This window comes from Phocoena sinus, chromosome 10 (genome assembly GCF_008692025.1).
Source record: "Phocoena sinus isolate mPhoSin1 chromosome 10, mPhoSin1.pri, whole genome shotgun sequence".
NCBI lineage: Eukaryota > Metazoa > Chordata > Mammalia > Artiodactyla > Phocoenidae > Phocoena > Phocoena sinus.
Window position 1 is genome coordinate 47,292,040 of NC_045772.1, and position 27,715 is coordinate 47,319,754.

Genomic DNA, 27,715 nt, shown 5'->3' on the forward strand with positions numbered 1-27,715 from the left:
CATTGTATCATGGTACACACTAAACTAGAAGTATGCACAAAAGCTACAAAAGCAAGGAGAAGGAATGCTGAAGCCCATCACAGAATGGCTTCTGAAAGTATTGATACCTAATTCTTGCATCATGGAAGAAAGGTGAGGCATTACATGAAGAGGAACCCAAACAAGTAAAGGCTTAAAGTGTAAAAGTGCATAGCATAGAGATTTAAAAGCAGTTTTATATTACTCAATGGAAAAACTTTTCCATTTATATTACTCAATAAGCAAACAGAGGAGACAATGGAAATAAAAGTATGCGGGGTCAGAATGTGCAGAGATTATATGTAATGTTTAGGAGCTCGTCTGCATTATATAAGAGAGGGGAAGAAGGCACTGGTAAGTTAACTGGTAATTAATATGGTTAAATTTGTGCATGTTCATAGTTGGAATAAATTAGTGTAAATTAGAGAAAGAAAAGAAAATTCTAGCTAAAAACTGGAGTTACATTTCCTTGGAAGAAGCTTGACAATCTTTCTAAAAGAATAAACTATAAACCATTTACATAATTAAATTATCTCACCTGAACTAATATACCAGTCTGTCTATGTAAATAAACTTCAACTACTCTAGTCATACTCAAAAAACTTTTAACTGGGCTTAAATTCGTAGTGACAAATGAAACACACAAAGTAGATACCAATAGAAAAATCAATACTTCAACCAACACCCATTTGAAAGTCATTAGGTTTTAGCACAAAGCTGAGGGAATGCACCTTTCCAAATGAGTTCCTAAGTCTTTAATCAAGTCCACAATGAAAGGAGAACTGGGGAAATTTTATCCTTTTTATTAAACTCTGGACTATTAGCTTATTATTATCAGAATGCTTAAATAACACTATAAGACATCAAGTAACCTCCAAAAACAAAAGGCCTCAAAGATAAATTAATTAGTATAAACACAGCTACAAAGAAATCCTACTTTGTCCGTGAAAAACAACAAATAAAATTCCTCCAAAATGGAACTGTTAAAAATCCAGATCATTTCATCTCAGCATATACAAACTCTTAGTGCTACCAATATAAATATTAGTAATTTACCTACTACTCCTTTGAATTTCCCATATGCTCTTAATATACTCATCATAATTATCAGACAGGAAATTATATTTCTATACATGTATTTTTCAAAAGAGGTTTTCACAAATAATTTTACAATGGCAATTTAAACAAGTGTTTCCAAGAATATTTCAACATGCACTAACTGTAACTAAGTAACAAGAAAAGAGAAAAGGGAAAATATTTTCAGGCAGAAGAACCCTAACCAAGAATGCATTTTCAGGTAAGCTAAAAGACCTGGATTATTTGTAAATAATGTGACCGAAACAGTGTGACTCTAAACCATTTTTTTAGAGTAGAATGAACAGGAATTAGGAAATCTCTTCATGTATAAAATATAATCTCCTTTTATTCCTTTCTTAAGTGTAAAATTTGGAATTCTTTATTAATATGATTCCATAAAGTAAATTAATCATACTGTCTGGTCATACAAAAGTTCTGCTTACGCTTTACAAACTGGATTATAAACACTGAAAAGCCACACAATATAGAATCACGACATTCTTAAAATAATTTAGCAGAATCTATCAAAAGATACAACAACCCAAGTAGTGTAACCAATTAAAATCCTGAGTCAAGGTAGTTGGAAGTGGTTGTGAGGCAGGAGTTACAGCAAGTATAAGTAATGAACAGAGGCCATGTTGATTAATTCTATAAAAACAATTCAGAACAGAAAAGGTCACAGGGAGAACTGATTCTGCATAGCCACAGCTTACTCTGGCTTATTAAAATTATAAAAATCTGGCAAGAAACTTCAGACATAAAATTAGGTCAAATTCTAGAAAGGTTAAATATGACACCACTTTTCATTATGGACAGTGCCCAAACCAGAACCTAAGTCTTGTGTTCAAAGGCTCTTTGTTATCTCACCATGAAGACCCATTTACAATTTTCTCCAATGTTCACTGTTCCAATCTGAGGGAAGAAAAGACTAACTGGGCTAAAATAAATGATTAGAAGATAAATGGTTAGTTAACAAAAGCTGCTGCTATCACACTAGTTGCCTTCACAGCCTGGAGGGAACAAAACTTTTGGGTGGAAGGGAGAGAGGGAGGCTGGATATATATTTGTGAAAGAAGCCTAAAGCTTATTCCTACTTAACTATGAACTACTGTGTATTCTGAGTCATTACATAATTTGATATTAAATTATTATCAAATGAATAAAGCAGATTTTCTTTGAAAAAATTAAATTCAAATGTAAGAGTTTTTAAAATCACTATTTAATAGCACTATCTTTATTTTTTTTGTTTTTTGTTTTTTTTTTTTTTTTTTTTTTTTTTTTTTTTTTGCGATACGCGGGCCTCTCACTGTTGTGGCCTCTCCCGTTGTGGAGCACAGGCTCCGGACGTGCAGGCTCAGCGGCCATGGCCCACGGGCCCAGCCGCTCCGCGGCATGTGGGATCCTCCCAGACCGGGACACGAACCCGCGTCCCCTGCATCGGCAGGCAGACTCTCAACCACTGCGCCACCAGGGAAGCCCAATAGCACTATCTTTAAAATTCACCTTCTTTTAAAAGCTCAGAAAGAAAACAGGAATATTACACCTCAACCATCCTTTCAGCATCCTTACATATTTCATAGGGGATGGATATTATTAACTAACTTAATAAATGAGAAAACAAGAATCTAACATTATAAGGACAGCAAGCTAATGACAAATTCAATAGAATTGGGGTCTCTGAGTACCCTGGGATTTTCATTTCTATTTTTTCTATACTCTAACCAACTTTGTCTACATTCCTGTGATGCTCTAGTACCCCGAATAGATCCTAAGACTTCAGATTTAGTCTTCCAGAAATAATATGTATAAAAGCAATCAACATTTTGTTTTATGGAATACTAGCTTTGAATCCAGCCATGAAGTCATAAATTGTGTTTTAGATAATCTAAGTTTTGACACAGATATATACACCAGAAAAATTATGTTCTGACACTAAAAGAATATACATTTATTATAATAATATATATACATTATTTATAAGAATAAATATACATTTATATTATAAGCATGCTTTATTCTGAAAAATGTTCCCACTATTTCAACTGTCAAACCCAACATATGTATTTTTAAAATTATAACCCCAATTTTTCAAACTCAGGTGTATCCAACCTGATTCCAATTAAATACAACATGTTAAACAGTTCATGTAACTATATGACCAACAGAAAAAAGGAAAAAAATTTTTGATCTTACCTGGTAGTTTCTTTTCTCAGATAATGTATGTCCATCAGTCCTCACCATAGAGTCGTGTCCTTTCCTCACAGTACTGGAGGCAATCAAATAGAACTGTCACTCAAGGGTCGTGTCACAGGAAGGACCGCCCACCAGTTCTCCCTCTAGAGTGGAATTATCCAAAAGCCGTCAAAATTACTAACATGTAAACATATGAACAGCAGCAAAAATATCCAATACGATACATAGAAAACAAAACCAAAAAGTACTCTTTTTATATCTTAATTGATCTTCCTCTTAACCATCCAGGGAGGGCTAGACTGGCAGACATTTTATTTGAGATAGAAGTTATTAAATATGAAAACCTTTCCCTTCCAATTAAAACTGTCTGCCAGACCTCACACATAGAAAGAAACTTACAGTGAATAAAAATGGAGTGGACAAAAAAGTTCAGCCCTGAATTGACACATTTTTTTCCTTTTAAATAAACATCCTCCTGTTAGTCTCAGAAATGTTCAATTAATTCAGATTCAGTCATCTAATTTCAAATCCCTCCCCTCAAAATGCTTATTTATACAGCCGCTATTCATTCAGTTTATGAGGTTTATTCCTATGCCATAAGATGGGAATTCATCCTATAATGTTAGGATGATTAACAGATGAAAACCTAACTCAATATTCTATTAAAATTTACTCCAATGAAGAGTAGCAACACATGTCAACTTTCTGGAAGCCTTTGTCCTTCAATCCTCCAATTTCATGCATGCTCTAATAGAATGTGCTTTTTTACATTAGGGCAGAAAAATAATGGGGCTTATTTCTTAACCTGGACAGAGCTAAATGAGTCCAAAATGACTAGGCACTGTAAACTTCAGGTACAAAAAAAAAACAATCACCGAAGCAGAGGTAATAGTCTCTAGAGATGCTAACTCAAGAACGTAAATTGAAAATGAAAGACCAAAAATTCAAAAGTGGTATCTACAAAGAATTTGTAAATAGTCGTTTTTAAGACTAAAGTCTTACTTTTACTTTTACCTAACTTTTAGTAAAATGTTTACCCCAGGAAAGTAGTAAGTTAGTATACCTACTGAACTAACAATAGTTGCTAACCACTAAAAATTACATTCAAATTTAGAGCAATTATTTAATATTAGACAAAATTTACTTTCAGAGAGGATAATAAAAACATCTAATTTAATTTCATAAGAAGTATGAATCAATTTTACTAAAACCAACAAACATGCACATACACATACACATGGATTACGTCTAAAAAGCAATCTAGTAAGAAGGTCAGAAAATTTTTCAAGGAAAACATTAAAAATTATTAGATTTAAATTTTAAAAAGAATTCATGTACTGAAAACCTACACTCCACCTCCTCTCTTATGCCTGATCACAAGTTAGTGGGTGCTATATACTTTTACCTAATTTTGACCATCTTGCATTGTAAATGTTTGGCTGAAATACTTCAGAGATGCCTGGCTCTATGGCAAAAATGTAAATGTGCATTACCAAATTTATATGTACTACTGGAATTAAATACATCTCTCTCAAAAGTAACAAAGGAGAAAGGTTTTTTAAAGCATAAGTATATTTACTGCTATAAGTATAATCTAGCAAGGAATTAGGTTATTCATAAAGAAAAACTATCTACTGAATTGGATGTTCAAGAATCGTTAAGTGACATACATTTAGCTCCAACTTAAATGTTCATGACTGTCACAAAATGAGAACAAACCTATTTATTATGCATCCTCTGAACAACATTAACCCTGTTTTAATGTATTTCATAATATTAAGAGAGTTTAAAACAGTATTTGCTTCACTATTAACATGTTCATGACAAGTCTGAATTCAATGGACAGTAAGTGTAAAATTTCAGTTTTTTCTTAGAAAATAAGCATGTTTTCCTTCCTAAATAAGTTTAAGAATAAGTTTAAAGTCCATGCACTATCTTCCATTTGTACCAGTTTCATCAAAAGATATATTAGAAATCTAAAATCAGGCAAGGCTATTCTATTTTCAACAGCGTAACATTATATATATATATATATATATATATATATATGAGATAATTAGGACTGTATATGCTAAATAATATAATTAAAAATATTTAATCTGTACATTTACCAGATTAAAAAAATATTAACTTTGGAATACTATGGATTTAGTACAAAAGTAAAGCTTGTTTTGTTTCTTTTGTTTCCCCATCTTGGGATAACTTCAAGTATTTCATGGCTTAGGGTTTCAAACAACAGCCACTATAGGCATACCTCCAAGATATTGCAGGTTCAGTTCCAGATCACAGCAATAAAGCAAATACCACAATAAAGCAAGTCATACAAACTTTTTCGTTTCCCAACGCATATAAGTTATGTTTACACTATACTGTAGTCTATTAAGTATACAATAGCATCATGTCTAAAAAAACAATGTACGTCCCTTAACTAAAAAACACTTTTTTGTTAAAAAATGTTAACCGTCACTGGAGCCTCCAGTGAGTCATCACCTTTTTGCAATACTAACATCAAAGATCACCGATCACAGATCACCAAAACAAATATTAGAAAATGAAAAAGTCTGTAATATTTCAAGAGTTCCAAAATGTGATGGAGATGCGAAGTGAGCAAATGCTGTTGGGAAAACAACACCCGCAGACCTGTCTGATGTAGGGTTACCACAAACCTTCCATTTGTAAAAACACAATAGAATAATAAAGCACAATAAAGCAAAGTGCGGTTGTTAAGGGAACCACCAACAGAAACCGCCTGCCCTGGCCAGACACGACAGTAACCACTTGCTTGAGTTATCTTACAACAGGAGGTCCTGGTAAGGAACACAGAACTAACAAGCTACCACCAACCGGAAGAATTCGGAAAAGGTCAAAAGGAGAGGAGACACCAGTCCATATGTCCTACCAACCTCCCAGAATCCTCGCTGGAATCCATCTTGGCTGAACGACGCGTGCACCACCAGGAAGAACCCTGAGTCAGAATGATTGGCCAGAGACAACCCGGAAGCTAACCCCATCACCATAAAACCCAGAGACTGCGAGCCACGTGGTAGAGCAGTTCTCCTGGGTTCCCTTACCCTGCTGCTCTCCACATGGGCGCCCCTTCCCAATAAAGCCTCTTGCTTTGTCAGCCCATGTGTCTCCTCGGACAATTCATTTCCGAGTGTTAGACAAGAGTCCACTCTCGGGCCCTGGAAGGGAAGGGGTCCCCCTTCCTGCAACACAATGAAACAAGATGTATGCCTGTATGTGTTCTAACCAATATAGGAATCAACATTCTATACTGAACAATAACTAAAAATCATTATCTCCTTTCAGTAAACAAAGGGAAAAAGAAATTAAGGCACTCTTATTTTCTTCTGGGTAAACATGAAAAGCTAACATTTGTCACCACTATCTTATATTAAACAAAGATGTTCAATAACAGATTGTGTTGATACTCATATTAGGAATGAAAGGACAGTGAATAGATAAAGAAGGACGTGAATATATGTGTGACACAGAGAATATGTGAAAAGAAGAAAACATGAGAGAGAACATGCACCCTAGGTACCTAAATTTATTAAAGTTTATGCACTGCTTTTCCCACAAAGTCCTATAAATATTTAAAAACTCAGAAAAGCCAAATATTTATAAAACTAAAATGAAATTTTCTATAAGGCAGGGATACCTTCCAAGACAGAAAAACAGAGACTGTATTTACCTTCCTACCTTAGACAACTAGAAAACTAGAAAAAAGTGTATGAAACAATGATTTTCAGACATTGAACACCATCTCAGGACAGAGATCATTAAGAGGTTAGGCGATGGAACCCAACTGGAGCACAACAGTCTCACTGAGTTAAGGAAAAAGAGTTCAGAGTTAGGGGAAACACCAAAACACCTAGAATTTGCAGGGCAAATGGGGAGAAGGAAGCTGCAAAGAGCGCCAAAGATATGGAGAGAGATTCCCCTCAAGGTTTTAGCTAAGCAATGATCTGTGCATGCATGTGAAAAAACTACTGAATCTGAAGAAAAAGCCTCTGAAAAGGAGTAGTCAGAACAATCCCCAGAGCTCATGTTCCCATCAACGAGAGTGGGACCTTTTAACACACAGGGTACTGAATAGAGTTCAGAAGGTAATGAAAACCTCAGTAATGAAACCAAATAAGCTTTAAACTGAAGTATGTTCTTGACCAGCACTAACAGAGCTTAAAACCAAGCCTCAAAAAGATCAAAAGAATTCTAAGTACCATAACTGTACCCCTAAACAAAGCCCAACAATATTTAAAACAATACAACAAAACCATCATTAACTAATGTAAAATTAAATGTTTGGCATCCAATCAGAAACACTAGCCATGCAAAGAAGCAGGAAACACAACCCATAACAAGGTGAAATATAATAAATGGAAATAAACCTGCAATTATACAGATGATAGAATTAGTGGCTTAAGGAGGTATTGTAAATGTATTCTATACATTCAAGCAAATAAAGAAAACTATGAATATAGTACCAGAAAGGTAAGGTATCCACCTGCCAATGCAGGGGACACAGGTTCCAGCCCTGGTCTGGGAAGATCCCACATGCCACGGAGCAACTAAGCCCGTGCGCCGCAACTACTTAGCCTATGCTCTAAGAGCCCGTGAGCCACAACTACTAAGCCCACGTGCCACAACTACTGAAGCCCGTGCACCTAGAGCCCATGCTCCACAACAAGAGAAGCCACCGCAATAAGAAGCCCATGCACTGCAAGGAAGAGTAGCCTCCTCTCGCCGCAACTAGAGAAAGCCCTGAGCAGCAACAAAGACCCAACTCAGCCATAAATAAATAAATAAATATTTAAATTTTTTAAAAAATTAAAAGAAAAAAATTTCAAGGTATCAAAAATACCTAAGTTGGTAGAAAGAGGCATTTTTTTTTATGGTGACAGAAAGGTTCTGTATCTTGCTTTTGGTGGTGGTGGTTATACGACTCTACACATGTGAAAAATACCACAGAATGATAAAAACATACAAAAAAGTAAATGCATGCAGAAATGGGTAAAGTGAATTAATTTGCAGTCTAATAAGTTATACCGATTTCTGGTTTTGATAATGCACTACAGTTATGTAAGATGACATCACTGGAGGAAGATAGGTGATGGGCATATGGGACCTCCTTGTACAGTTTTTGCATCTTATGAATTTATAATTATTTGAAAGTTAAAACATTTTTTAAAGGCTCAAACTGATCATCTAGAGATAAAAATTCAATATCTCTAATTAAACATGCATTGGATAGGATTAACAGCAGATTAGATACTCCAAAAGAAAAGCTTAATGAATTGAAGACATAGCAATAAACTCCAAAATTAAACACTGTGAGAAAAGAGCCTAGAAAAAAAAAAAGGAATCATGGGACAATGAACAGTGAGATATCATCACTAGGGACAGTGAACTGTTGGGCAATATCAAGCAGTCTAAAATTAATGTAATTAGTATCCCAGAAAGAGTAAAAGAGCAGGAGGACAGGAAAAAAAGGCCAAACTTTCTCTAAATTTGTTGAGAACTATAAACTCACAGATCCAATAACTTCAACAACCTCTAAGGAGAACAAAAAAACACACTTCATCATTTGACAGTCAAACTACTGAGAAACAGTGATAGAGAAATCATATAGCAGCCAGAAGGGGAAAAAAGAATACATAGAGAATAAGAGATAGAAATGATGGCAAACTTGTCACCTAAAACAATGCAAATCAGGGGAGAGGTAATCAAGTTTTTTTCTGGCCGTGAGGAGTGTGGGGTCTCAGTTCCCAGACCAGGAGGGATTGAACCCGGGGCCATGGCAGTGAAAGCCCAGAATACTAACCTGTAGGCCATCAGGGAACTCCCCTCAACATTTTTAAACTATAGAAAAAAAATTTAAAAAACTATTAACCAAGAATTCTAAATCTAGCTAAAATATCTTTAAAAAATGAAAGCAAATACATTTGGAAGGGTTTGGCAGTTTTTTATAAAGTTAAACATAGGCTTAACATACAACCCAGTAATTGTGCCCCTAGGTATTTACCAAAGTGTACTGAAAACTTACGCTCATACCAACACCTATATGTGAATGTTTATACCATGGAAGATGTTCTTCAAAAGGTGAATGGATAAATAAAACACCACATCTACACAACAGAATTCTATTCAACAATTTAAAAAAAACCAAGCTATTAATTTATGCAACATGGATGAATCTTAAATGCACTTGCTAAGGCAAAGAATCCAGACCAAAAAGGCCATATAGTGTTTCCATTCATGACATTCTGGAAAGGCAAAACTGTAGAGAGAGAAAATAGATCAATGGTTGCCAGGGAACTGGAGGAGTGACTGACTACAAAGGGGACACAGAGGGAACTTTTAAAGAGACTGAATTATTCTATATGGTACTGGAGTGGACACAGATGCTATGCATGTCCTGAAATCCATAGAACTTCACAACATGAAGAGTAAAGCTGAATGTATGCAAATCTTAAAAATCAACTAGGAGGTTAGAAATACAGAACTGGCAAAAGAGTAACTGTATTACAAATGTATGACACAGCCACACTGAAGGGGGTATGGAAAATGGTGCTGGCCTAAATAACTTTGGAAGATGGTATTGTGACTGGTAACTGTAACAGAAAAAAAGAACTCTATATAAACACTGTGTTCTGGTTGGTAAAGTGATTCCTTACAAGGCTGTGGATTAGTAATGCTGAAACAACTATACATGTCTACTGAAGATAAACAATAAGTAAAATAGATGGTGGTTGGTGGGAGCCAGATTTCCCACTTCAGGAAAGTTACAGGTAAGCAAGGAGGAAAGGCTAGAACGAACTATGTAGTACCTCTGTTGGTATCAGTTTGTTCTCAACTACAAGACACTTTAAATATGGTAACCATTCAGATTATTAGAGAATGGATCATTTCACTGGTATGTTGTATGTTGCTTGAAAACAAAAATTTATAAAATACTAGGTGATTAACAGGTATGTCAAAATTATATTTTAAAAGACAGGCTTGATGAAGTAATATTTAAAAGATTTTTAAGCAATGTAAACAAAGCTAATGTTTTAAAGCCTCCAAATTGTATTGAATATTTGCAAATAACTAAGTCAAAAAACTTTAAACTTTTTAACAGACTGGTAACAGAATTAAATTTCAAGAACGCAAAGTAATTCATGTAACACATGTATCACTAGTGTCTACTCATGCAATAACTTCTCTCAAATTCAAGATACTTTTAGAATAAAGTTACTGAATATACCAGTATAAATGATAAAAGAATAAACATTTTACACCTTTTCTGCTGAAAACCCGTGAAACAGATTTAGTCATGCTATCAGCTTAAAATCTGACAAGAAGCCAGTAAGAGGGAAAATATAAACCAAATCTTAATTAATATAAGATAAGCAGGCTTATTCATCCTAGGTGTTTCCCTAAATCAGAGGCTAATAAAAATTCAGCACCTAATATTATCTAAACAAATGGTAACTGAACCCCAATTTTTCTTTCAAAAAAAGACTTCTCAAAATAAGAGATTAATGAGTAACATTTCTAGAAAATCACTGGAGAGAAAAAAAATTAACTTTATTCTCCAAATTCTATTAAATTTTGGATGTCACCATCATACAAAAATATACACCTTGAATGGAACAATAACCAGGAAATCTGAATTCTAGTTAGTATTAGCCTGATCAGTTTCTCCTCTCTCGCTTCAGTTTCTTAATCTGTAAAATAAAGTGATCAATTTAGATGAATTTTTTTAATGTGTGCAGCTCCAAAATTTTATATTTTAAATGTTTTGTGTCAAAGTAATCCATTTAGGAAAGTGGACAATTACAGTTGATTTTTTTCCATGTTTTCTTTTTTCCTCCCACTTTATTGCTCAATAGTACTTTAAAACATGGCCCAAATATTTTGGAGGTTGGGAATGGTATCTAAATAAAAGATTTTAGGGACTTCCCTGGTGGTCCAGGGGTTAAGACTTCGCCTTCCAATGCAGGGGGTGAGGTTCGAACCCTGGTCAGGGAGCTAAGATCCCACATGCCTCAGGGCCAAAAAACCAAAACATAGAACAGAAACAATATTGTAACAAATTCAATAAAGACTTAAAAAAAAAAGGTCCACATCAAAGAAAAAAAAAGATTTTAATTTGGTAGTCTTTACGAAGCTCAACTTTAAGCTACAATGTGAATTTGGTCAGGTTAAGAGAGTTGAACCCGTTGGGCAGGTTTTATTTTCTGATATAGAGGACATTATATTCCAAGTTGGCTATTAATTAAAACACACTACCAAATGTGACCAATTTCATTAGAGCTCAATAAAAGCTGAAGCAAATGCACTTAACATCATCTTTAAAACCTTAGGGTTTCTCAAATTCCAGAACTATGTTAAGCAACATTTTCTTGTTAGTAGGTAGGCTGCAGTTACAAGTATTTTCTGAACTATTTTCTGAACTAATTTTTGGTTCGATCACATAGATAAATGTTTTCAAAATTCTGAGTTGATGACTTGGTTACATATAAGAAACGTGGGCAGACAAAATAAAAATAAATAAAACTCAGGAATTTCTGTTTTATACCAAACTTAGTCTGGGAAAAATGCCACATCAACTAAAATTAGTTTTTCTGAATGTTTTAATAATACATGTTTCAAGAGTCTATGATTAACATGTAAAATGAAAAGTTGCCTACATTTACAAAGGAAAACAAATAAAAATAAATCAACACTATGCTTTTGAAATCAATTTACTCTCTGTTTGTCATAATTTAATGTTTTGTAGCTTAATTTTGTGTGTCTTCTATTTTCTGTACTGGTAGCGTTCCTGATGCACTATTTCTTACATATCTGTGTAGTTCTGTCACATGTTATTTCAAGGAGGCTTCTAGGTACCTGACACATGGAATTTACTGTGAGTAATAGACAGTAGATCTATCTGTCTAAAAGGCCCAGCATCTCGAACCATAATTCAAAACGAGTCATGTACCAAAATGTTCATTGCAGCTCTATTTACAATAGCCTGGACATGGAAGCAACCTACGTGTCCATCATCAGATGAATGGGTAAAGATGTGGCACATACATACAATGGAATATTACCCAGCTATAAAAAGAAACGAAATTGAGTTATTTGTAGTGAGGTGGATGCACCTAGAGTCTGTCATACAGAGTGAAGTCAGAAAGAGAAAAACAAATACCGTATGCTAACACATATATATGGAATCTAAAAAAGAAAAAAGAAATAAAATGGTCAGAAGAACCTAGGGGCAAGACAGGAATAAAGATGCAGACCTACTAGAAAATGGACTTGAGGATACGGGGAGGGGGAAGGGTAAGCTGTGACAAAGTGAGAGAGTGGCATGGACATATATACACTACCAAACGTAAAATAGATAGCTAGTGGGAAGCAGCCGCATAGCACAGGGAGATCAGCTCTGTGCTTTGTGACCACCTAGAGGGGTGGGATAGGGAGGGAGGGAGATGCAAGAGGGAACATATGTATATGTATAACTGGTTCACTTTGTTATAAAGCAGAAATTAACACACCATTGTAAAGCAATTATACTCCAATAAAGATGTTAAAAAAAAGAAAAAGAAAAAAGAAATAAAATAAAAGGCCCAGCATCTCAAGACAGAAAATTTCTACTACCAAGTCTAAAAAGTTCCAAGTAAAATGAAATACAGGGCTTCCCTGGTGGCACAGTGGTTGAGAGTCCGCCTGCCGATGCAGGGGACACGGGTTCATGTCTCGGTCTGGGAAGATCCCACATGCCGCGGAGCGGCCGGGCCCGTGAGCCATGGCCGCTGAGCCTGTGTGTCCGGAGCCTGTGCTCCGCAACGGGAGAGGCCACAACAGTGAGAGGCCCGCGTACCGCAAAAATAAATAAATAAAATAAAATAAAATAAAATAAAATAAAATAAAATAAAGCTTAAGGCCTTCCCTGGTGGTGTAGTGGTTAAGAATCCACCTGCCAATGTAGGGGACGTGGGTTCGAGCCCTGGTCCAGGAAGATCCCACATGCCGCGGAGCAACTAAGCCCATGCACCACAACTACTGAGCCTGCACTACAGAGCCCACAAGCCACAACTACTGAGCCCGTGTGCCACAACTACTGAAGCCCAAGTGCCTAGAGCCTATGCTCCGCAACAAGAGAAGCCACAGCAATGAGAAGCCTGCACACCGCAACGAAGACCCAACGCAGCCAAAAATAAATAAATTAAATTTAAAAAGATAATAAAGCTTAAGTAAAAAGGAGAAAAGAATAATTACACCCCTCCATTTAAAGAAGATAACATAGTGAACACTAACTAAGTAGACATTCTCCCAACTTCTCAAAGTTTACTTTTTGTAAAACACAAAGGGGCAACTTCTGGTACACTGTTTCTGGCGTGAAAGTCAAGGGAATAGCCACAGATGCTCTGCAAAGCACTGACACATGACTGTTTAGGGCACTAACACAGAGAGGAAGAGGCAATAGGCATATTTATAAAGGACAGAAATAGGCTAAAGGATTTACACTGTTTTTAATCATAGGATGCACATCAGAATCACCGAAGGTTATTTTTTTTTTTAAGAAATATTAATGTCCCCTCCCTTGCCCCTACTTTAATTAATTTGTCAGGGATGGAACCTGGTCAGCAGGTGCTTTTTAAAGTGCTCCAGGGCTTCCTTGGTGGCGCAGTGGTTGAGAGTCCACCTGCCGATGCAGGGGACACGAGTTTGTGCCCGGTCCGGGAGGATCCCACATGCCACGGAGCGGCTGGGCCTGTGAGCTATGGCCGCTGAGCCTGCGCGTCCGGAGCCTGTGCTCCGCAACGGGAGAGGCCGCAACAGTGAGAGGCCCGCGTACCACACACAAAAAAAAGAAAGGCTTAAAGTGCTCCAGGTGATTCGAATGTACAGCCAAGGTTAAGGCTGTCGGGTTAAGACTTTATAAGAAAGTGAAATTCAAAAATGTTTTCATCTCAGTGTAAGTACTAAGCAAAAAGAAACATTATATAAATTGAAGGTAGTATATAAGAGACTGTACAGATCCTATGCATGCCAATGCACCCTTTCCTTGCCTCTTACTGTACCTCTGAGAAATAATGCTGGGCCTTAAACATTAATTTTTACACTGTTTTTTAAGCACAAGATTTCTTTTGTTGAAATACATACATTGTAAGTGCAGAAGCAGATAATCAGAAGAAGTAGATTACAGCAAAACTTCCTTATTACAAGAAATTTCTAGTAAAAAAAGTTCCTCTAATATATTCAATACTTAGGTTTTAAAAATATGTCCACTATCTTAACATTTCTTCCTAGAAATGTAATATTAACTATCATTTGCCAAGCATTAGTCACTGTGCACTACTTTATGTATAATTTCTTTCAACCCTCAAAATAATTCTATAAGGTAGATATTACTGTCCCTTTTTTACAGATGAGAAAACAAACTCTAACAATAAGGAAATAACACAAGGTCAAGAGGTAGTTAACTAAGCTGGAAGTAACAGGGCCAGAATTTGAGCTCCTGTTCACTTAACTTGAATTCAATCTTTACATACATATATGTATATGTATATATACACATGCACACACATATATCTCATACCAATTATCGTTTCATGAAGAAAATGTGATATATATATTTCTTCATGAAACCGTAATTGGTAATAAATATCATAGATATATCATATACATATATCATACCAATTATGGTTTCAAAAAAAATGAAATCATTTCTGGAAATTCCAGCTGTCAAATAATACATCTATTCAGAAGTCTCACTATTCTTCTATAAGAAGGAAATCAGCAATGGGGTGACAAGTAACAGACATTAATCAGCTGGAGATTCAAAGTTCAGAAAGACCCCTATCAGGAAATAAAGTACCCACAATATCCTTTCACACTGAGCTTTAGACCCTAAGCAGAGAAAAAACAGGCACTGTGTCACAAGGCAAACAGCGAAATTGTTTTGTTAAAGTTTTAAGGCTACCAGATTACTATCGTCAACCAAGGTCTCTGTGTCTATCCCAGTCACAGAAATGAATACATTCAATGTACCTTATCTTTATACAATTCTCTAAGAAGGAAGCTTCAAAATTCCTTAAAGAAGTCCAGTTTCTACATCCTTCTGAATTTTTGCATGTTTTCTACTTTTTAAATTGTCTCTCTACAATAGACACTCCTGGTGGACTCCCTAACAGTCCAGTCCTTCTCCCTGTGACTGCCATAGTTGTTCAGTGGTTCAAGCTTTCCCACATGACTTAAGAGGAAATGTTGATTGATTTAAGTAAATATGATAATGCTACCCAACCACCCCCATGCCCCTGTCAGTAAATGATTTGTGTAAGGGCATTTGAACCAACTCTGGCCAGTGAGATACTAGGAGAAAGAGGAGAGGAGAAATCTGATTGCAGGATTTTAGGAAAGGAGAGAGAGACAGCCCCCTTTGTTCCCCTAGATGTTGTTATATCAGACTATCACATTTAGAACTACCTACTATAGCCATCTGTCAACCGCAAGAGAGCTAGCTTGGGGAATTCCCTAGCGGTCCAGTAGTTAGGACTGCGCTCTCACTGCCGAGGGCCCAGGGTTCAATCCCTGGGCAGGGAACTAAGATCCCACAAGCCGCACATGTGGCCAAAACAAACAAACTAAATCTGTGGAGAGTTAGCTTAAGGAGAATCTCACACTCTAATAATGGCAGAACAGAAAGATGAAAAGAATTTGGCTCTGGCCTTAATCACTTAGCTGTTGCATTAACCAACACACAAATGACCATTCCTCCAGAGAGACGAGAAAATAAATTTTAGTCAGTCGAACCAAAAGCTTCCTAAACCTTTAGGCTTATCCACACCTAATCCTAATAGTAATTTTTAAACTATTTTACGTAAAGTCTTTCCAAGGCATCTACCTCACTTTTCCAAAGCATATACAAACACCTTAAAACAATAGTTCTTTCTATACTCATATTTCATTAGCTTAGATCATACTTAAACTAAAAATTGTATTAACACCAGCATAAAAACAGCTGATTCTTAGGGTACATGAGTAAGCTAGAGTAGTTCACTAGCTGTAAGTGCTCAGAATACTCTGGAACTACAGGAATTGAAAGCAATGGTTTAAGAGCATGTCACTTCAGTGGAGGCTTGTTAATAAGGACACACGTCACCAACACATCTCTGCATGTGACAGATTCTGTATATAACAAACATATATTCTTCCTCTATGGGAGGTGGGGTGGTGGTGCGGGGGAGGCAGTTAAAAAGTCCTACAAAAAAGCCTAGGACATATGTTTCCAGGAGAGAAGATGAGAGTAAACCTAGAGTCAAAGAAGTAGGAGTACGAGTCTACTCAGTCTCAACTCCGGCCAGGTAGCACTGTAATAAGAGAACACAGAAACTATAAAGAACCTTTACAACCTTTAGTTGTTTTACTGCTAATGAATTAAGAATAATGACAAAACCCCACAATTCAAAAATTTCAGGCAATACAGACAAAATGTACTATTTGCTTAATATGCATAACAGCCAAGTTCCATTTTATCATACATCCTATTAAGAATAACTATAGTAGTGTGCCATTGATAAGAGGTATTTGTATTCCCTTTTAAGAAATACTAGCTAGACAAATTATTTCAAGTAGAAATTTACCAGACATTCTGGAACAATTATTCAGTATTAAAACAGCCAAATATCCTTGATACTAATAATCATATTGTTTTCTAACTTCCTACCAAAATTATTTAAGGAGCTTTACTATATCCCAGGTAGTAAATACAGACTCAATTAGAAATGCCCATAAGAAACAAAGAACAAGAGAATTTATTTCTGTAATAAAAACTCCATTTGTACAGACCCTGGGGTCAGAAACCATGTTTCCAAATTATTCTCCACAGAGTTATAAAGCAATGAGTAACACAAAGTTACAGTAACATTCACATCTTTAATAGTAATATTCATTCATTGAGAAATGTATTTAATATTTATTAAACACAAATTACGTTTACCTAACACACAGTAGACACTAAATTAAATGTCTTTGCAGACTGGGACTTCCCTGGGGGTGCAGTGGTTAAGAATCTGCCTGCCAATGCAGGGGATGCGGGTTCGAGCCCTGGTCCAGGAAGATCCCACATGCCACAGAGCAACTAAGCCTGTGCACCACAACTACTGAGCCTGTGCTCTAGAGCCCGCAAGCCACAACTACTGAAGCACGTGCACCTAGAGCCCGAGCTCCGCAACAAGAGAAGCTACTGCAATGAGAAGCCCGCGCACCGCAACCAAGAGTAGCCCCCACTCTCCGCAACTAGAGAAAGCCCACGCGCAGCAACGAAGACCCAACGCAGCCATAAATAAATAAATTGATAAAAAAAGAAAATGTCTTGCCAGACTGATAAGAAGAGGAGTTTTTAACCTGGGTTCTAAAAATATTCAGTTTGGGCTTCCCTGGTGGCGCAGTGGTTGAGCGTCCACTTGCCAGTGCAGGGGACACGGCTTCGTGCCCCGGTCCGGGAAGATCCTGCGTGCTGTGGAGCAGCTGGGCCCGTGAGCCACGGCCGCTGAGCCTGCGCGTCCGGAGCCTGTGCTCCGCAATGGGAGAGGCCACAACAGTGAGAGGCCAGTGTACCACAAAAAATAAATAAATAAATAAACAAACAAAAACATTCAGTTTGTTGGGAATTCCCTGGCAGTCCAGTGGTTAGGACTCGGCACTTTCACTGCCATGGCCCAGCTTCAATCTCTGGTGGGAGAACTAAGATCCTGCAAGCCATGCGGTGCGGCCAAAAAAAAATAAAAAAAAAAAATTCAGAGTTTGTTGATCGAACACAGAGGGTATGAACTTGGATGGAAAAAAGTTACATCCTTATTCTACTAACCTCTAATTGAAATTTGGTATATCTTTAATTAAAAATGTAAGTAATACGGGGGTGGTGGTGGTGGGATGAATTGGGAGGTTGGGATTGACATATATACACTAGTATGTATGAAATAGATAACTAACAAGAACCTGCTGTATAAAAAATAAATAACATTCAAAAAAAAAAAGTAAGTGATAATCATCAAAAAGACCACAAATAAAGGATGTAGAGAAAAGGGAAGTCTTGTAGTCTGTTGATGGGAATGTAAATTGGACAGCCACTGTGGAAAACAGTATGGACATTCCTCAGAAAACTAAAAACAGAACTACCAATGATCCAGCAATTCCATTCCTGGGTATTTATCTGAAGAAAATAAAAACACTAATTTGAATAGATACACACACCCCCATGTTTATAGCAGCATTACTTACAATAGCCAAGATAAGGAAGCAACCAAAGTGTCCATCAACAGATGAATGGATAAAGTACAAGTGGTGTGTGTACGTGTACACACACACACACACACACACACACACACACACACACACACACACACCAGAATACTACTCAGCCATAAAAAAAGGATGAAATGTTGCCACTGGCGACAACATGAAAAATGAACCTGGAGGGTATTATGCTTAGTGAAATAAGTCAGACAGAGAAAAGACAAATGCTGTATGTTATCACTTATTGTGGAATCTAAAAATAAAACAAAGGAATGAATATAACAAAACAAAAACAGACACGGAGAAGAAACTAGTGGTTACCATGTAATTCTATAGGGAGAGGGAAGAGGAGAGAACAAGAAAAGGATAGGGAATTAAAAGGTACAAACTAGTAGGTATAAAATAAATAAGCTACAAGGATATATTGTACAGCATAGGAAATATAACCAATATTTTAGAGTATCTTTAAATGAAGTATAATCTAGAAAAACTTGGAATCAGTATGTTGTACAACTGAAACTAATATATTATAAATCGACTATACCCCAATTTTAAAAAGTGTTAAAAAAAAAAAAGTAGGGCTTCCCTGCTGGCACAGTGGTTGAGAGTCCACATGCCAGTGCAGGGGACACGGGTTCATGCCCGGGTCCGGGAAGATCCCACATGCCGCGGAGCAGCTGGGCCCGTGAGCCATGGCCACTGAGCCTGCGCATCCGGAGCCTGTGTTTCGCAACAGGAGAGGCCACAACAGTGAGAGGCCCGCGTACCACAAAAAAAAAAAAAAGTTAAAAAAAAAAAAAAGTAATCAACAAGCCACAGTGGTATTACCTGTGATTTTGTTACCATTAGAAACTACAGATATTTTCAAAACACTTTAGTTGCTTCAAATCTCAAATTTTCATTTATGCTCATTACTAGCCTAAAAATTACTATACACCACTGGACATTGTTGATATGCACATTACTGAATTTATTTATTTGATATTTTAAAAACCATATTCTAATATAACTGGTGTCCTCATAAGCATGTATATTTAATTTTGCACACCTAAAATATTGAAAAAGGGTCGACATGTGTCACCAGAGAGCCAAAGGGGTTCATGGCCCAAAAAAGGATAAGAACACCTGGGTCAGACTTTCAGGGCAAGAAGAATAAGGTTGTTTGCAGAGGATAACAGAAAGCACAGCAAATTAAGAAAAAGAAAAGGCCTCAGAGCATATTCAGTTGAAACTTCTTGTTTTAAAGATAAAGAAATTGTGGTCTGGTGGGAGTGTTGAAGGTCACACACACAGCTAATTAGTGACAGAGCCAGAGAAAACAGAATCCAGGTTTTCTGGCTCAGGATCCAAGGCTAAATGAACTTTGATGTGACCTGGCTATAACAGCAAGACAGGGCAAAGACAACTCTGCACAAGACACAATTCCTTGCACTGAATGCATAGAAATAGCCCAAATACCTGAATATTCCAAATGTTATTAAAATATATTGTTTCTCCCACTTTTCCTGAAACATGTACTTCTTGGTCTATTTTCCCACTTTATAGAGAGACATGCGTAAAGTGAAATTTTTACTTCCCTCCTGATCTATGTTAAGTACAACAGCATAAGCACAACAGTGGATATCAAATAACAGCTAGTATCAATATCAAGGAAACAATAGAAAGCAGAGACTGTGACAAACTGGAGAGTCTGTGAACCACCTAAAGAAGGTAGCTACTACTATTCAACTCTAGCTAAATGCTATCAAGAAAAGAACTGTCAACTCAGAAATGTAGATGGAACAAAAGTATCCTTCAAAAAATAAAGGTGAAATAAATACATTTTCAGATGAAAGAAAACTAAGATAAATCATCATGAGCCAACCTGCTCTAAAAACAGGAAGTTTCTTTGGACAAAGGTAAATAACGAAGCTTAGAATTTCCTGAATGAAGAACAACAAAAATGGCAAATATGTGGGAATGTATACTAGACCAGGAAACAGCAAACTTTTCTGTAAAGGGCCAGCCTGATGATAAATACTTTAGGCTTTGCAGGCCCAAAAGTCTCTTGTGATTAATTAGTTCTGCACTTACAGCACAAGAGAACCCACAGAAAATACATAAACTAAGAGCTGTGGCTGTATTCCAATAAAATTTTATTTATAAAAGCAGGTGGAAAAAAAAAAAAAGCAGGTGGCACGCTGCATTTAGCCGATAGTCATAGTTTGCCAATCCCTATTCTTTTCTTCTTAAATTCTTTAAAATATGTGTGATAATTTAAAGGAAAATTTACATCACTGTCTGAAGGGGTATATGAACCATGTAGATATAATATGACAATTACAGCATAGATTGATGCAAGGAACGGGAACTACATGGTGACAAGATTATAAACTGTAATAACCGTAGTGCATTGAGTTGTGTACCAATAAAGATATATTCAGGTTCTAATCCTTGGTATCTCTGAATGTAACCATATTTGGAAATAAAGTCTTTGCAGATGCGGTCAAATTAAGAGGAGGTAATACTCAATTTGCGTGGGCCCAAATCTAATGACAACTATATCTTTCTAAGAAAAAAGGAGGACTTCCCTGGTGGCGCAGTGGTTAAGAATCCGCCTGCCAATGCAGGGGACACAGGTTTGAGCCCTGGTCCGGGAAGATCCTACATGCCACGGAGCAACTAAGCCTGTGTGCCACAACCACTGAGCCTGTACTCTAGAGCCTGCAAACCACAACTACTGAGCCCGTGCGCCACAACTAATGAAGCCCGCAAGCCTAGAGCCCATGCTCTGCAACGAGAAGCCACCACAATGAGAAGCCCGCGCACCACAACGAAGAGTAGCCCCTGCTCGCCGCAACTAGAGAAAGCCCGCGTGCAGCAATGAAGACCCAACGCAGCCAAAAAATAAATAAATTTATTTAAAAAAAAAAGGAAATAGAGAAATAGAGACATACACAGAGGAAAGATAACCAAGTGAAAATGAAGGCAGAAATAGAAGTGATGCAGCTGTAAGCCAAGGAACATCAAGGACTGCTGACAACAACCAGAAGGCAGAAAAAGCAATAAAGGATTCTTCCCCAGAGCCTTGAAAAGAAGCATGGCCCAGCTGGTACCTTGATTTCAGACTTCTAATGTCCGAAACTAAGACACAACATGAATAGTCTTAAATCTGCTGAAAAAATTTAATTCACACAGTTATCCTCCAGGTCAAGATGGCTTCACTAGTGAATTCTTCCAAACATTTCTAAAAAAGAAATAGTGCCAATCTGACACAATGTCTTCCAGAAAATAGAATGGGAGGGATTATTTTGTAAGTCACTTTTATGAAGTTAACATTACATTGATACCAAAACCAAAGAGTATACAAGAAAAAAAAATCTTAAACACCAATCTTCCTCATTTTTTGCAAAAATCCTCAACAAAATATTAGCAAATCAAATTCAACAAAATATCCAAAGATTAATAAATGATGAATGAATAAGCCTTATTCTGGGAATATACTTGCTCTCCCTTCTTTTCTGAGTTTCTTTAAGTAAGATAAAATCATATGAAATAACAATAACATATTGCTGGGTTTATAAAATATTCAGCTGCAATATGTACAACAATAACAGCACAAAAAGGGAGAAGAGGGAATAGAGCTATACAGGAATAAAATTTCTGTATCTCACTGGAATTAAATTAGTACATCTGAAGTAAATCCTAATAAGAATACAATAAGCCCTAGTGCAACAACTAAAAAAATAATATAAAAGAATATAGTGTAAATAACATTAAAGGAACTAAAATGTTATTTTAGTAGTAGAAAGAAAAAGTAGTAGAAAAACACCACTTGATGCAAAAGAAAGCAGTAAAGGAGGAACAAAACAACAAGACATGAAAACATACAGAAAATATAGCAACATGGGAGACATATATTCCACTACACCAATACCAATATTAAATGTATCAATAAATGATTAAAGAATCCAATCAAACTGCAGACTGTCAGACTGCAAATATAAAAATAACACAACCTAGATGTCCATCAACACATGAATGGATAGACAATGTGGTGTATATACATACATACATATATATGGGTGTGTATGTATTCTTACATATATATAGGAATATATATATATATGACTATTACTCAGTCATAAAAAAGAATGAAATAATGCCATTTGCAGCAACATGGATGGACCCAGAGATTATCATACTAAGTGACGTAAGCCAGACAGAGAAAGACAAATATCATATGATATCACTTATATGTGGAATCTAAAAAAATGATACAAATAAACTTACTTACAAAACAGAAGTAGACTCACAGACATAGAAAACAAACTTACCCTTTGATTACCAAAGGGGAAGAGGGGGATAAATTAGGAGATTGGGATTAACAGATACACACTACAAAAAAATAAAATAGATAAATAAGGTCCTACTATATATCACAGGGAACTATATTCAGTATCTTGTAATAACCTATAATGGAGCAGAATCTGAAAAATACACACACACACACACACACACACACCCTACCTGAATCACTTTGCTGTATACCAGAAATTAATACATTGTAAATCAACTCTACTTCAATTAAAATAATAATAAATTAAGAAATACTTTATTGCTAAAAATTGCTAACCATCATCAGAGCCTTCAGCAAGTCATAATCTTTTTGCAACAGTAACATCAAAGCTCACTGATCACACACAAAATAATAATGAAAAGGTTTAAAATATTGCAAGAATTAACAAAATGTGACACAGAGACACAAAGTGAGCAAATGCTGTTGGAAAAACTGGCACCAACAGATGTGCTCAAGGCAGAGTTGCAACAAACCTTCAATTTGTAAAAAACAAAATATCTCCGAAGCACAATAAAAAAAAGGTATGCCTGTATTGGTTGTTTCCCCTCATGATCACGTGGCTGACTGGGAGCTTGTGGCTTGCTGCTGCTGCTGCCCAGCATCACTAGAGAGTTTCCTACCATATATCGCTAGCCTGGGAAAAGATCAAAATTCAAAATTGTAAGTACAGTTTCTACTTAATGCATATCACTTTTGTACCACTGTAAAGTTGAAAATTCAAGTCAAACAATCATAAGTTGGGGACCGCCTGTAATAGATTTTATAATAGTTTAATAAAAGACTTCAGCAGGGCTTCCCTGGTGGCACAGTGGTTAAGAATCCGCCTGTTAATGCAGGGGACACGGGTTCAAGTCCTGGTCCAGGAAGATCCCACATGCTGCGGAGCATCTAAGCCCGTGAGCCACAACTACTGAGCCCACGTGCCGCGTCTACTGAAGCCTGTGCACTCTACAGCCTGTGCTCCACAACAAGAGAAGCCACCGCAATGAGAAGGCCGCGCACTGCAACGAAGAGTAGTCCCCCACTCGCTACAGCTAGAGAAAGCCCACGCATAGCAACAAAGACCCAACACAGCCAAAAATAATAAATAAATTTATTTTAAAAAAAAAAGTTCAGCAAGTTTGCAGAGTATAAAACAAATATGCAAAAATCAACTGCATTTTTATATACTAACAATGAACAATCTGAAGACGAAATTAAGAAAACAATTCCAGTTATGAAGCATCAAAGAGAATGAAGTACTTGGGAATACATTTAACAAAAGAACTACAAAATTTATCTTCTGAAAACTATAAAACATTGTTGAAAAACCTAAAGATCAATCATATAAATGGAAAAGACAGTACAAAGACCAGAATACATAGATGGCAATACTCCCCAAACTGATCTACTGACTCAAAACAATCTGGCTTCTTTGAAGAAACTGACAAGTTATTCCAAAAATTCAAGGCACTCAGACTAATAAAAACAATCTTGAAAAAGAACAAAGTTAAAGGATTCATTCTTCCAGACTTGAAAATAGATATAGCAACAAAAAAGAATTGAAAGTCTAGAAATAAACCCTGACATTTTATGGTCATTTCATTTTAGACAGGATGCCAAGATAATTCCATGGGCGAAAGTATAGTCTTTTCAACAAATGGTGCTGGGACAACTTAATACCCACATGCAGAAGAATCAAGCTGGACCCCTTTTCTCACATCACATACAAAAATTAATTCACATGGGCTGTAAACATAAATGCATGAGCTAAAACTATAACACTCTTAGAAAACAGAGGGATAAATCTTCGTGACCTTAGGTTCTTCAACATGACGGCATGAGTAACAACAAGATAACATGCTGGATTTAATCAAAATTAAAAACGTTTGTGATGAAAATATACCATTAAAAAAGTAAAAATAAAACCCAGAGAATGGGAGAAAATATTTGAAAATTACATATCTAGATAAAAATCTGTACCTAGAGTATACAAGGAACTCTTACAACTGGTTAATAAAAAGACAAACTAGTTTAGTTTAAAACTAGTTTAAAACTAAACAAAGGATCTGGATCCAAATAGACATGTTTCCAAAGAAGATAACACATATTTGTAGCCAAATATGTACACAAAAAAATGTTCATGTCATTAACCACCAGGGTAATGTAACTCAGGTATCTACAACATACACAGGAGGATGACAACAATAAAAATTACAAATAATAACAAGTATTAGCCAGGATTTGGAGAAATTGAAACTCTCACACACTGCTGGTGGAAATAAAAATGGTACAGCTGCTTTGGATAACAGTCTGGCAGTTGAAGAGGTTAAACACAGTATCATCATTTGACCAAACAATTCTACTATGTATGCAACCACGAGAAATGAAAACATACACAAAATGAAAATCTACACAAAAACTTGTACACAATATCCATAACATCATTATTCATAATAGTCAAAAAGTAGAAACAACGGAAATGTCCATCAACTGATAAATGAATAAATGGGATATATCCATACTGCAGCATATTCTTCAGCAATAAACGGATTAAGATATTGCTAAATGCTTCAACATGTATGATCTTTGAAAACATTATGCCAAGTGAAAGAAGCCAGTCTCAAAAGACCATGTATTCCACTTACATGAAATGTGTAGGATAGGGAAGTGCGTAGAGACAGAAAGTAGATCTGTGGCTGCCTGAAGCTGGGCGGAGGTGGGAGTTGAAAGAAAAGGGGAGGGCCCGCTAAAGGGTATAGGAGTTCTTCCTGAGGTGAGAAAAATGTTCTAAAATTAACTGTGGTGGTGTTTGCAAAGCTCTGTGAAAATACTAAAAACCACTGAACTGCACATCTTAGATGGGTGAGTTAAAACATGGTATGTGAATTATAACTTTAAAAAGCTGTTAACACTTTAAGACTGCAAATCAGGCAAGGATGTCCCAGGCAGTACAATTATGCAAGAAAAAGAAATGAACAAACAAAAAAACACAGATTGGAAAAACAGAAAAAATAAATCTTCCCTATCTGAAGATGGCACGGACTGCCTGCGTAAAATATGCTAAACCATTTACAAAAAAACTCCTAGAACTACTATGTAAGTTTTGCAAGGTCAAAAGCAAGATCAAGATATGAACAAAATCCTACTTCTGTATGCTAGGAATAGCTAGTACAGCTCCAAATAGTTTCCTCAAAATTAGACATTCAGGCATAAATATGAGATACATAGTTATAAATCTAACAAAACATGTGCAGGTTCTGTATGGTGAAAACAATGAAACACTGATGAGATAAAAGACATACTATGTCTAAGAATTGGAAAGCAATATAATTAAGATGTCAACTCTCTTCTAATTGATCTATAGATCAATTAAATACAATGCCAATCAAAATCCCAACAGGATTTTTTAAACAGATTAACAGATTTCCATTAGTCATTAGGGAAATCCAAATAAAAACCACAATGAGATCAAACACACAAGAATGGCTACATTCACAAAAGTAGACAAGTATTAGAGAGGAAATGGAAAAACTGGATCCTTCATACATCGCTGGTGGGATGTAACATTGCTCTAGGTGCTGGAGATACAGTCAAGATACTAAGTAAAAATAAGACAGGAAAGATACCTGCTCTCATGGAATTTTCACGTAGCTAGAAAATAATGAACAGAAATGATTTTTGATAGTGATAAATGTTAAGCCAGACAAAGTATTGTGATATTGCAAAAGGTATACTGGATAAAAGTAATAGGAATTACTTTCTGAGATTACAATTGATAAGTCATCATTCACAAGGATGAGATGTGTGTATATGTGTGTGTGTGTGCGTGTGTGTGTGTGTGTTTATGTATAAAAAGGCTCACCTGTTCAATAAGGACTCAAAAGTATTTTCTCCTATTTATCATCTTATTAAATAAAATAGTTTTTCTCTCTTTATTAAACACATGTAACTAACCAAGGGATTTTAATCTACAGAAAATGACCACTATTACTATAAACTGATATACTGTTTACAAAAAGCCAAGAATACTAATTTTAATTAGGTTTGATTTTTGAAATACTGAAATAACGAACACATTCCTATCTTCATTGATCCCTTGGGGTATAAAGCACTCAGGATTAACCTAAATGAAGATATTTCTAGTCTATCTGAATGCCTAAAAACTGAATACTAGTTTTTAAGAATCTTAACTCATTTTTTCTATCTTCAAAGGCACAATTTACTCTATTATCTGTCCCACTTTTTTACCACGTATAACCCCACTTAATTTCCACTTTGTACTTGTTCTATTAACTTTTCTTCTACATTACACATTGTCAGACTGAACCATCCTTTGTCCTGTTTTCAACTAATAACTTTTTCCTACTGATTGTGCAGTTAAACAGTTATCAATATTTGGTTTAAACAGTTATCAATAAGACAACAAATCAATTAGACTTATCCTGTAAAAACTTTAAAAAAATGTGACATACTGGCAAACTAAAATTTTGTAGTGAAAAAAACAACTAAAAGATATCCTTCAAAATTTGGTGTCCTTATTCTCAAATTTCTACATACCATACACAAGCAGCAAAACCTACTATTATTCCCCTAACATTTAAATTTGTTCTTTCCAAAGGTCAAGTCCAATTTGATACAAGCACAATCAATGTTTATGGTCAAAATATAAAATTTAATAACCTTTTAGTTATTTAGATAAGTTTAAAACTATCTTCTGGCCACAAGTACACACTGCTGATTTAATCTGCTAAAACCCACATTAACTCTCCTCAGTTCCAAGGCCAAATAAAAATATTACTGCACTCAACAAACATACAGAGGATTTAA

At 36.0% G+C, this 27,715-nt stretch overlaps 1 protein-coding gene across 6 annotated transcripts in view; it reads right to left on the reverse strand.

Annotated features, from left to right (window-relative positions):
- The window catches only part of CNOT2 (CCR4-NOT transcription complex subunit 2), a 111,725-nt gene that overhangs the window by 66,347 nt on the left and 17,663 nt on the right, over positions 1-27,715 (reverse strand). For 4 of the 6 annotated variants that reach the window (XM_032645841.1, XM_032645844.1, XM_032645839.1 and 1 more), the window contains exon 2: positions 3,289-3,361. In XM_032645841.1, coding sequence (XP_032501732.1) covers positions 3,289-3,361 — 73 coding nt within the window. Of the gene's footprint in view, positions 1-3,288; positions 3,432-27,715 lie in introns of all 6 variants that reach the window. The other 2 variants (XM_032645840.1, XM_032645842.1) reach the window with 1 other exon arrangement.